Source organism: Rhinolophus hipposideros (assembly GCF_964194185.1).
Source record: "Rhinolophus hipposideros genome assembly, chromosome: 19".
Taxonomy (NCBI): Eukaryota; Metazoa; Chordata; class Mammalia; order Chiroptera; family Rhinolophidae; genus Rhinolophus; species Rhinolophus hipposideros.
In genome coordinates this window covers 52199448-52212617 of record NC_138065.1, presented here as the reverse complement: position 1 = coordinate 52212617, position 13170 = coordinate 52199448, and the positions used below count along the sequence as shown (strand labels likewise).

General features: G+C 45.1%; 1 protein-coding gene across 2 annotated transcripts in view; it reads right to left on the bottom strand.

Moving 5' to 3' along the window:
* Positions 1 to 7182: 7182 nt before the first annotated feature.
* TMCO1 (transmembrane and coiled-coil domains 1) overlaps positions 7183 to 13170 on the bottom strand; it is a 22432-nt gene continuing 16444 nt past the window's right edge. For both annotated transcript variants that reach the window (XM_081025655.1, XM_081025656.1), the window contains one exon: positions 7183 to 7869. In XM_081025655.1, coding sequence (XP_080881781.1) covers positions 7771 to 7869 — 99 coding nt within the window. In that variant the 3' untranslated portion in view covers positions 7183 to 7770. The remainder of the gene's footprint in view (positions 7870 to 13170) is intronic.

The window sequence follows — 13170 nt, the reverse complement described above, 5'->3', positions numbered from 1 at the left end:
GAGCGCGGAGGGGCGGGCGCGCTGGTGGGCGGGGCCGGGGAGGGGCGGGGCCTCGGGGCTCTGGTGGGCGGGTCGAGGAGGGGCGGGGCCTCCGGGCGCTGGTGGGCGGGGCCGAGGGGGCGGGGCTTCGGGCGCTGGTGGGCGGGGCCGCGGGGGCTCCTCTGAGGGGTGGGGCCGAGGAGGGGCGGGGCCGGGGAGGGGCGGGGCCTCCCGGGCGGGGCGGGGCGGGACCAGAGTCCAGGGGCCTCCCCGCAACCGCGGGCCTTCCGGGGCGGGGAGACACGGGGCCGGTCAATCGGCTTCTCTCCGGTCCAGGGCAGGCCCTCGCTTAGCCCGAAGGATGGGACTTCACCCCAGGGTCCTACACACCCACCCAACTCCCTCTCCCCCCAACTCCCAGGGGCAGGGTGTGGGAAGAGAGGGTGAGACTTCTTCCAGATGAATGTAAGAATTTTCGGGGACATCATTGTAGGTAATCCTCCTGGGATCCCACTCTTGATCCTACCGCCCAAAGAAAGCAGAGGATTGGGGTGCCAGAAATACTACTGTGAGGGTCACTTCACGCTTAAGCCTCCGATTCTTTACCTGTATGACGACAGCTTGAAAAGGTTATTGTAAAGACCAAGGGAAGGATGGTCAAGCAGACAGATACTGTGATGTGCAAGGGGGAAACTCCTTTCTAAATTCTAAAGGAGCTGTGTAAATGCTGTTAATGACAAATTGTGGCACAAACAGCAGCGTAGCACAGGATATAAAGAGCAAAGTGCTCCTGAAAGGTGTTGGACACTCGGAAGGCACTTGTCCCAGTCGGGTCAGCTGCGGGCTCTTACACAAAGGCAGTCTTGTTCAGTCTCCCGACTGAGCTCCCCAGCGTCTGCCCTGGGCACTTTCATGAACAGAAACTAACTGACAATGTGGACATTCCTTATTTCCTGCAGGCTTGCTTCTCTTCCAGGGGCTGCCGTCTTCCTCAGTGTTCCTTCCTGTCCTACCAGCGCATAGTAGAGAGGGTGCCTTTCAAGTTTAGAGCAGAAACGAACTGCACAGGTCAACATTCCCAGCACTCTGTACCAGTTTGTGCACCCTCTCGGTGCTGAGATTTGTAGGTCTTGGTGCTCAGGTGGAAACAGCAGGCCTGAAACTCAGAACACCGGGCCAGACTCAGCTGCTGCCTTTGTTATTAGTGTCCATTGGAAACAGAAACTGGCTGGGGAAAGGCGCTTCCCCCATAGAGGAACTGGGATTGGAGCCCAGCTCTAGGCAAGGCCAAAGCACAGTTCTTCTCACGGCGCCAAGTCTAGATGCTGTCCCTATGAAGCTTGCCATCGAAATTCACTCGTATTTGGGTGGTCATTTACCAGAGGAGAGGGGGATTTCAAACCCAGAAAGCTGGGCCCTGGGGAGGAGGTTTAAAGGACGTTAGGCTCCTTGGGAGGAGCTTGTTGACAATACTCCCAAAGCAGCTGAGGCCACAGAGGGTGTTGTCGGCCAGCTGTGCAAGTTGGGGTGAAAATTCAAAGAGACAAAGAGGGCCACAGGGAGCAAAAGAAAGGCGGAAAGAGAAGCACACCCTTAGACCCGTGCACATTGGAGGGCAGAGGTGAGAGAGAAGGAACGCGTGATGGGCTAGGCATGGAAGTCACGCCTATCCCTTCGCTGCCCCATCCGGTGGGGAGAACTCAGTGGGTAGCCATAAAGAAACTGCAGCTCAGTTAAGTGGGAGGGCAAACTGTGGATTTGGGGAGACAGCTGCCCATCTCCACCACAGATACTCTATATTCTATTAGGGTTCTCCCGAGGAACAGAAGCAATAGCATGTGCAGAGGGAGAGAGAGAGAGATTGTAGTAAGGAACTGGCTTGACTGATATTGGCAAGTCCAAGGTCCTGAGGGCACGCTGCTGGGTGGAAATTCAGGTCACACCTGATGCCTCGTCTTGACGCCAAACTCCACAGGGCAGCAATCTGGACACTGGGGCAGGACGTCTTTGTGGCGATCTGGAGGAAAATTCCTTCTCCTTTGGGAAACCTCAGTCTTTGCTTTTCATGCCGTCAGCTGCGTGGATGAGGTTCCAGTCACATTTAGGAGGGTCACGTGCTTCACTCAGAGTCTCCTGATTGGAAATGATCATCCCACCTAGGAAATGCCCGCACGGCGATATCCAGAGTGGTGTTTGACCAAACGACTGGGCATCAGGCTGACACACATAAGAAGCCATCAGCCTCCGGTGTGGCAACAATGCTTATTCTGCAGTAGGCAGTAGAGGAGGGGGCCGGAGAACAGCAAGGGGAGAGAGGCACAGACTTTTGCTCGTTATACCTTTATACATATTTGTAGTTTTACCATGTGTATGAATTCCTTTATTTTAAAATATTGTCCTTTTAAGAAGGAACGTAAGATGTTATAGGCAAAAAAAAAAAAAAAAGGTGTTACAGGCTGATGATACAAGTCTGGAAAGGAGCAGCTTTCTGAAAAATAGAGGATGGGGTACTGGCCATCGCTGCCTGTTGGTCCTCAGAGGGGAAGGCCAGGGGGACCCCCTCTGCTCAAGAACGTGTCAATTACCCCGTGTTATCAGACGTGGTTACGTCATCATATTTCTGCTCCCTCATGAGAAAGTCGGGTTTTCCGTTCCGGGCTGTTCTGGGCTAAAATCGAGGGTGCAGCAAAGTCTCAACAAGGGACAGGGGTGTCAGAGCCAGGGGGAGTAGATATGCGGTAAGAGGAAACACCGCGCCCATGGGAGGCGACCAGCTGGATCAGGGGGACACTCCCAGGTCCACCTGCTCTCTTTCACTCCTGTTTTTGAGGTTGGAAGCCACATCAAGGGGGAAACAAACCTGTTTAATTGTTTCTGTTGTTTTTCCATGCAAGGATATTGTGAGGCAGGAGACTCTAGGGACGGAAAAATGTAATAGCTGCTGTTCATTTACAAGGTCTGTGTCTTCATGCACAACCGCAGCGAGCGCCCCTTCTAGAACCCTCTGAGTGTGGGATCCACTCTCCCTGCCTCCCTGCACAGTGGACGCAGGGCTCCAAGAACAAAGCCCTTCATTTCCTAAGGAGCACTTACCACCACGAGGTGGCACTCACTCGTAAGCAGTATTTGAGAGGGCTGAAGAATAAAAGTCAGAAACTAGAATAAGCAAACCTACAACGAAGAAGGAATTCGAGAACGAGGGCCACAGGTTCAAGTAGCTATTGCGGTTTTTAAATCTTCAGCACCAAGTTGCTTTTCCTAGTGCCCCAGTACTTGAGGCTGGATACTGGGTCATGATGGAAAGAAATACGTGGCACCAGGTGGCAGCAGATAACAAGACACGGAGTTAAGAGGCTGCCAACCCACAAGCGCCTGCCCGCCCTCTACCTTGAATGGCCGCTCTAAATCATTGTCATAGCACTACTATTTGTCTTCCACCCAAAGGCCATCTCTCCCTTTTCTCAGGCTGGCAGAGCCCTGCTTTTGCTCCAGTGTCTAACTCCCCCCATGACCAGGGCAGATCACGAGACGAGCCAGCCGGGGTCGTCTTCTTCCCCTTGGCACTGATGGGTCTTGGGGACAGGCATGTGACCAGATCCAGTCATGAGGACTGAGCAGGATGAGCATCTTCTGGGAAAAGAGTTCCTCGCTCTTAAAAAAGCCCCAATAAAACAAGAGCCTTCTCCTGCCAGTAGGGAAGCTGTTCATCAGAAAGAGAGGGAAGGAGGATGGGGGTGGGGTAGGGGGTGGACTATCTTTTTTTTCCTAGTGAGTGGGGGAGAGGGGGGCGCTGTGAACTACTGGTGGGTGCTCCCAGGTGTGGATAAGCTGCCGGCAAGGACCTATGCAGCTACTTTTTGAAAATGAAATAGAATCAAATAACAGAGTGTAGGTAGAAGTAAAACTGTTTCATGAAAATTCCGTATCTGGGTTGCAGTAAGGAAATGTATACTGTGGTTGTGGTCAAGAGTTTCACACTACTGCTCTAAAGTATTGCCCCATCTTACTTAAAAAGTGTAACATTTTCTCTAGAAAGGAACGTCTGTCACCAGATCAAGCAGATTTCAGGTTTTTATCTGTTTATGATCGAATTGACTGTTCAGCAAATGGTTGGAGTGATTATAAACCTAAAAATCAGTGGTATGAAAAAAGGCCTTTGATTATATTCATGAGCAGCCAGATGGGCCTTGGACGCAGATATAATTTTATGGATTAAAAAATGTGTTTAGGCTCCATCTTCAGAGGCAGCCATTCCGAATAGCATCTTAGTAGACTCATGTTGACCCTCTTGCATACTTATCTGGTGACAGCTAGAGAATTTCCTAATTAGTAACTTTAAAATTTCTTCTAAGATGCAAAAAGTCTTGTTAACATACACCATTCAGATGGTAAACTAGGTATGTGGCCAAGTTTTTTAAAAACTGAGGGAATAGAGACAATGACAGTCAATTAAATGATACTCCCAGGGGACCCCCAACTTGTCTTACACGAAGCCATTTTGCACACGGCGTAAGGAGCCCAGGTGGGATTCCAGTTCAGCGACTTTTACATTGTAGCCCCAATGGAGGCAGTCCTACTGGGTGCTACTGTGAACGAGCATGGACCCTGCAACTAAGGCTGTGGTCTGGTCCTGCCACCTCCTGGTGTGATCTTGGCCTCACCCCTGAAAACCTCAGAACCAGATCTGTCACATGTAAAATCAAATAAAAAGAGATACCGTAGCTACATATAGGATCGCTGTGGGTGAAGATCAAATGTCTTCAATATGCCAGGAAGATCAGCTGCTTCATTCAACCTGTCAAAAGCAATACGAGGGAAAGACCCATGTAGCTGACAGAATTTGTAGGTTAAATGAAAAAGTTCATTACAGACAGGAATCACAAAAAATAAATGTTCACGTGTACTTTTGCCAGTTTGAACTTTTAAAGCATACAAACACCCATTCAGTTTGGATGTACGGGCAAAGCTTTTTTCTTACGTGCCCGTCTAGTGTTGGGAGTCCCACCGATTTGTTGCTGTTGTTTTTTGAGTAAAGCAAACCCAAAATGTATATCCTCCTTTTTGTTTGTGGATTGTTTTGTTTTTTTATTTATCATGACTTACACATTTATTCCACAGAATCCTTACCTTTGTTTTCCATGCACACTTTTTAGCAGGAATACAACAGAATGAAACATTTGCAACGCAACTAAAGGCTTCAAAAATGGGAAGAATTTAAACAGAATTTGTGATGAGGAAAATTCCGTGTTTCATGGTGGGTGCTTTTCTAAAATAAGATGTTTTTAAAAAAACAAAATGGATCACCTCTGATTTCCAGTTTTGGTTTCTTTAACAAGTATGAACTAAAACACTAAGAAAGGATATGAGTGCTGCAATCGTTCTCAATTTGTGTTACTATTTGTATTACTTTGTTCAGTCTGTGACTACACCCACATATGTCAAAGCAATTCTTTTAGCAATTTGCTCTTATTGCGCCAAATTAGTTTCCACTGAAGCAATTCTTTTTGCATCATTTCATTAATGTATATATGTTTAGTCAATGTCTATAATTAACATTCACAAGTAACACAAGCAATGAGTTCCCTGGTGGGAGCAGAAGGATGTGGCTTGGCTGAGAGCGGCCAGTGCTGCGGTGCTGGTCGGCATGCTTTGTGCGTGGAACTGAGAGGAGCCGTCTGAAGGCATGGGTACATAGATGGTGGACAAAGGAGTTCTGAGTGGAGCATGAACCCCATTTTCCAGATAAGGTGACTGACGCTTAGAAAGTTAAGATACCTGCCCATTGTTTTATAAAACTCCCTACCCAGACTGGGATTCAGCACTCCCAGTGGAGCCCCGTCTGTTCTAACAAGCTTCTACGGCATTCCAATGCCCTCTAGTCTGAAAACCGCTACCCTAGATTACAAACGACTTACAACGCTGATCGACTTACAACGCTGATCGACCGATTGCAACATGGTTATCTCATTTGGCTCCCTGTTCAAAAAAACTGTACGGAGTTTTTACATCTATCAACAATGTATGATATCAAGGAATTGTCCACTTCTAGGTATGTAAATGGTATTGAGATTATATATATATTTAAAAGCCCTGAAATATTTAAGGATAAAAAAATATGATGCCTAGGATTTGCTTCAAAATCCTATGAGGGATAAGCCAGCAGGGGCCGACATAAGATTGCCCATGAGTTAATAATTGTTGAGATTGAATAATGGGTATCTGGGTGTTCTTTATTCTATACTTTTAAAAACCTTCATTTGTGAGATTTTTCCCCCCATTCCAAAAAAGTTGAAAACCTCAAAGGAAAAAGTAAATTAAAATAGAAGACTGTAACTTAAGCAGAATCAATCCAAAAAAAGGAGAAAGTATATGGTACTTTTACTTGAACTGAAGCCCAGTATTAAAATACACAAAATTGTGAAGTATACTGAAAAAGGCCTACTACATACTACTTACTAGTATGTGGCAAAATGATTTTGATTTGGCTTTAAGGGAATTCTGGATGCTCGTCCCTGACCCAATGAAGATGACCTGTGGTCCCAGAAGAAGAGGGACCACAGGCTGCGCAAGGGTGTGAGCGCCTCCACACATTTGCTTTCCAATCTCCCACTGGCTTAGATTTTGGAATGCTATCTGTTAAGAAATTCAGGCTTATCTACATTTTAAAAACACTTACCACTTCAGCATATTACGAGCACAGCCTGAGTGGCCTAATGCAGGTATTAATAATGCTTGATTTTTTTTTTTCTTTAAAGAGAAAGGGGACCATCTGTCCTTTACATGGGCAAAGTAGACAAATCGTGTATTTTGTTCAGACGCTTCTTCTTGGGCTTGAAATGTCATCTTGAGGCATTCAATGATGGTCAGGTTCTAGAGTGTGGTCCAAATGACTAGTCTTGAAAATTTTTCAGGGCAAGTCATTAAAAAAAAAAAAAAAAACAACTAATTGTGAAGTGGCAGTAGCCTTTAATATCTCCTTGGATTTCCATTCTGGTGACGCGATAGCTTTATTTCTTCTGTAATACATCCTGCTAAGAGCTCCTTGGCAAAAATCCAATCGACTGTACAGGGTAAGAAAGGAACAGCTGAGGACACTCATTTTTATACCCCCGTGAGTTACTTCTTTCCTTTCCTCTTATGTTTTCCAATTCCTATCAGAGACAACTCCGTATCTTGAGCATATGAGGCAAACGTGATAAAATATGACATTAAGCACTTTTATTTTAGCTCTTTATGTTCGGATCACTAAAAACGTATCTAGAAACATGGCAAAACAAAACAGATCTCTCCTTATGGATGAAATAGCTAAAAGTTTGGCCTCTTTATTGATCGTGGGTTGTATATTTGGCTTAAAAAAACACACACAGAACAAATAGTTCCGATTAAAAGTCACTAACTAACTGAAGGAAAACTAAAATTTTCTATCAGACTGCTAAGTGCTCATGGACAGCCAATTCCATGGCACATAGCCATCTTGAGAGCTGGTGATACAGAAAACGTGCATGCCAGCAACACAAGAAAGACATAGTTTCTCATTACATAAACATCACTTGAACTTATTTAATCAACACACTTATTTTAAAAATTCACCTGTGACTGAAAGCACTGTCATGTTTGTTTGTTGGGTGCCATTCTCATTGGAATCCTATCGAAAAAGTCTAGTAATAACTGAAAACTAGAAAGTGGCCCACATGCTAAGGCTGCCGGTGGCTCTTGCTACAAAATAGTTGTCAGTCTGATTTGAAGATCTAAAAAAAAAAAAAGACAGGAATTCGAGGGTTCATCTTGATTTCAAGAGAACTTCCCAGAAGGAGGCGGAGGGCCAAGAAATCCACCGGCCTGCTTGGTGGCAGCTCGCGAAGGGGCAAGGCCAAGAATCTTCTGGATGTTCTGTGAGGAAAACAGAATAGAGACTGGTTATAAGATGAGACACAGAAGCGAGTTTTGCGTAGATGCTATGTGACGAGAAGCCCTACGAGCGAGAAGTACCCTCGTGACCTAAAGCAGGGTTACCTCCTGCTGGGTCACCTTCACAAAGGCCTCCACCGGCACGGAGCTCACAGAACATGAAACGCCCCCTTATCTGAGGGGGCTTCAGTCTACTGACCAGAGAAGCTGGTTTTCTCACGTGGAGAAGCATCGACGGCGGTAATCTTTTCCTTTCACACAAAGCATTTAAAGTACATTCGTGAGCTATGTCTTGAAGCAAGGAGTACGGGTCCTCTGCCCGGATTCAGTCATTGCTGCACAGTCTAAGCTGAAGCTGAAATATTCCGTTTCAATTTCTTCAAAGAAATGAGAGAACTTATGACTCTTGCAAAGTGATCTGCGTCCAGAATCCTCCTAGATATTGACACGTCCCCTCACCTTTTTCAGGGTCTCATTTCTATCTAATTCATTAGTGTTTTTTTAGAAACTCATCTTTATTAAACTAGTTCTCAAAAAACAAAAAACCAAACTACTTTTATACTCAGATTTCATCGGTTAGTGTAACATTCAATTACATACATTCGACAAGTAAAACCAGCATAAACAGTTTGTGGATAAACACAATCAACTTGGAAGACGATGAGTCAGCTGGTGGAGTAGGCGGACGGACGAAAGAGCGACAGTGTGATGTGGGAATTAATCAGGGTGCTGTACAGAGGGAAGGGAGAGGGCTTATGAATGTGGAGAGGTTAAGGAAAGGTCAGTGTTAAGATTCTGTGTGGCATTTACAGGAGGGAAAACACTTAAAGGTCACCTGATTATTCTTGTTCAATTCTTTCATTTCATATTTGAGGAACTGGAAAAGTATGATGGCTTATCCAAAGTTACAAAGTTAAATAAAAAGCAGAGTTGGAATTAAAACTAATGTGTTCTGACTCTTAATCTAATGGGTTCTCTCCATACAGTGTTCAAGTTCTGGTCTTAAGAACACACCCCGCCCCCCTCCTCCCCCCCCCCCCGCCCCCGCAGAAGGCAGGACAGCACGTCTGCACGCATCATCCAGTAGTTACTGAGCACCAGCTGTGCACAAGGCACTACGAGAACCCATGGCCAGGCTTCCCTGAAGCGTACTCCCGGTCCTTCATCATGAAGAACGGTGACTGATATACATGTGTTCGTATTTCTGATGACACTGTCATATTGTAACAGAATGTAAAAGAATATGAAGACACAACCTTAAAAATTCATCTAAATTATATTTACCATAAAATACCTATTTATGCATTCACAATACTATAGCTTATGCTTTACTTTAAAAAGAAATCTGAAAACCAGTTAGGAAGCAAATCAATGATGATTAAATCAGGCTACTTCTCTTTGGTAGAGCTGGAGAACGTCTGTATTACTTTCATACTAAAAATAGCTCCTCATGCCCACCTCTAAAAATATCCATTGCACAAAGCAATGAGAAGACCAAATGGTTCCAATTTCTTTTATTTAATCAGTAAGTATTTAACTTACCACCCACAATGTATCCAGGGTTAAACACGGCATTATGGGAAGTGATTTTAAAGACAAAATTTGAAATAATAAGACATGACCGAATTAGCTGCTGACAAGCACACTGTCTAGTTAACAAATAATATGGTCTAGACAAAATAGACCAGGGATCCTTGCATAGTTATTCCGTCGAGATAGGGGTCCTGTGGGGACAGAGTCCCAGAGAGCAGTTTCCAGGCTCTCGACCTCACATGGAAAGGTGCTGGCTCGGGCAATAGATGGCCATCCGCTGTGGCTAGTTGGCCATCAGCTGTAACCAGTGAGCCATTGGCCACTAATATAACTGCCGTGGCTACGCTAGCAGCAAATGGGGGCTAGCAAGAAGATGGTGGCTGAGCCTGCAAGAGTGGATTGCAATTAGCACGGCGGAGGGCAGGTTGCGGATCTTATGGCTCCTGCCTCCTGTGTCTCGACCAGCCGCCAGTGAGAATATAGTGGTATGACTCCCCTATCTATGGCTCCGTGGGTGTTCCTTTTTGGCCTCACCATGTCCTGCGTTCTTGTGCGGGGAGCGGGACCAGAGACCCCGCCTTTGTCCCTGCATGACATTATCCTTTACTGTCATTGTAAACAATCCGCTGGAATTCCTACACGGTAGACTCCCAAATGAACCCAGGTCTTCTGATGGGTTTTCTTAGATAAAATTTCCCCTGCTCCCATTGGTGAAGTCCCACACAGGTGGGAACTAGCGAATGGTCCCCAGATGCAAGAGATCTAAGTAGAAGACGAGGGGCCACACCTCTCTACAGTAGTCATGACAGCCTCCATTTCGCTGCACTTGCAAGTTTACAGACCGTTCCAAGGACTAGTCAGACAGTTCCACGTTCAGTCCTTAGTCATCCTCGCTTTAGAGATGAGAACGCTGAGGCAGAGAAAGGTGACAAGTCAGGACGTGAATTGACATACAGCTCAAAGTAGTTTTCCTCTAGTAAGCCACATCTCGCTAAGAGATCTTTATCTGAAGAATACAAATCTTTTAAATAGCTCTGGCCTATTTTTTGTTTTAAGTCACAATTATGAAGACTATTTATGAGCTGACCACTGTGAACCTAAAACTTCTCTAAAAAATAAAGTCCATAAAAACGCTTATAACTACTGTAAGGCTATATGGAAAAATAATAGTTGTATTAATAATAGTCGTACACCCTTTTCTCATTCCTTGCCTCTGATGTCACTAAACAGGGTAATTTAATATAAAGAGAAATATTTCTGAGGGTGCTATCTCCAGCTACTGGGCATTGTTTTAAACACTTTATATGTATCTTATTTAAATCCTCACAAGTCAAGAAGAGGCTTAGGGGAACCCCCATGTGCAGAGAAGAAAAAGGGGACCTACTGTCGAGCTGTAAATCAGTACTCACTGAGTAGCAGCAGGTATTTCTATACGTATTATCTCCTTTACATCTTCCAGTAACCTCAGCCATGCAACTCGACCTAACTGCTCTCCTGTACAATCTCTCAATTTTCCTCCTGGTGGTCATTTTTCAGAATTTCTTAATTAGCAATATTTAGTTTAGAAATATGAATTTTGCTAAAAGGCAGGGGTTTTATTTTTAGTATATGTGCTGCCGAAGCGAGCACATGGGGTTTTAGTATATTATAAAGATGATGTGGGGCCGGCCCGGTGGCTCAAGCAGTTAGAGCTCCATGTTCCTAACTCCGAAGGCTACCAGTTCGATTCCCACATGGGCCAATGGGCTCCAAACACAAGGTTGCCGGTTCAACTCCTTGAGTCCTGCAAGGGATGGTGGGCTGCGCCCCCTGCAACTAAAATTGAACACAGCACCTTGAGCTGAGCTGCTGCTGAGTGCGTCCTCTCAACCACAAGGTTGCCGGTTCGACTCCCGCAAAGGATGGTGGGCTGTGCCCCCTGCAACTAGAAAAAAATGGCAACTGGACCTGGAGTTGAGCTGCGCCCTCCACAACTAAGACTGAAAGGACAACAACTTGAAGCTGAACGTGATTGAAAAGACAACAACTTGACTTGGAAAAAGGCCTGGAAGTACACACTGTTCCCCAATAAAGTCCTGTTCCCGTTCCCCAATTAAAAAAAAAAAAAAAAAAAAAGATGATGTGGAACAACTTAACACAGATTTTGGAAAAATGTAAAACGCTTATTTTGAATTTCTGTCCAGTCCTGTGTAACAGGGTAACACCTGAAGAGTGTATGTCAGAAGGGAAAAACAAAGGAAAAACATTTTCCCGTAATCATGCCTTCTATTGGCAGGAAACCTAGAAAAATACACTGCAGGATTTGCGTGCCTTCCTCTTCGCAAAGGGTAAGAGCCGGTGATCAAGAAGAGGAAGTTGTTGGTTGCTAACTGGATATTTTGGGAAGACCCAGGTCACTGGCAATAAACACATTCTGCTAAATTTTATTCCTTAGTCATTTGGCTAAAATAACTTAGCCATTGCAATCACCAGTTGGCTCTTTGTTTCTCTGGCATCTGGCAACCAGACTTCACTTACGACTGATTACAATTTCTCATCAAGTTCCCGTAACAGAGCTTTACTGGACCCACAAAGCTGTGTGTAATGCCAATCACCTCAAATGGCCCATCCAACAGCCGCAGGGTTTTCACATTATATTTGAATAGGCTGTTTGCGAGAATGACAGAGATTAAATATTTAACAACAAAAAAATGATAATACAACACTGGTGTAGCTGAAATATTACTGTGTTAGCAATCAGAAGACTGGAGCTCCAGCACTGGCAAACTGGGTAAAAATATAATAGGCAAGGTCTTTTCTCTTTACCACATCTCAGTTTCCTTACCCTTAAAACAACAGGGGGTGAGGGAGGGGGGGTGGCTCACTAGATCAATCGTTTTCAGACCCTTTAAGCCACAGAGTCCTTCCTTTAAACAAAATCTCATGTAAGAACCCAATACAGAAAACAAATAAAATAGAGCTGAGCCCTGCTGGACCCTTCAAGCCTCCCCAATAAACACCTTCCAAGAGCTGTCCAGTCCCCTTGCAGTGGCTCTGACATTCTAGAATGTGTCCCCTTTGTGACAAATTACACTGCCTGGCAGAGTAGAGCTTGGAACTCTGGAAGGAGGCTAAGCACATGAGACTTGCATTAGGTAATGCTACTTCCTTTGTAATTGCGAGTGAGTATCTTCTGTCCTAGATTCTCCAAAGGCCTCTCCTGTAATGAAGGTCTTTTTTTTTGGGGGGGGGGGATGAGGAGGTGGGTGGGTGGCTGGGGATCAGGAGATCAAATGACAATTTCAATCTCTGTCTCACCCATCTTTCCAATGAAAATTCCCCTAGAGCTTGTGGTTAGCCCCTTATTTGATGACCAGTCAAGAGGAATGTTCTGTATTTCAGTTTAGTTCTAGATGTTTTATTTATTCATTTTTAATCTCATAATGGATGGCAGGACCCAGGTAGCACCATGTGGAGTGTCCAAAACAGAACTAAACTGTAGTGTTACTGGTTCAAAGAACCAAAGGACAGGGATTAGGGCAACCATAGCATCTTAAAATTGAGGGAAAGAATCCTGGAAAATAGAGGGCTAAGGGGGGGTTCAAAATTCTGCATCTAACCTCTGCCCAAATCTCTGGCTGAGTCTTCAACTATCCATGTGTGAGACAGCCTTCAAGCAGCCCAGCTGACTACCATACCTGAGATTTCAGGAGCTGCGCACCACAAAAGAGATGGAGTTTGGGGTTTGAACACCAAGTTAATTGCCTACTC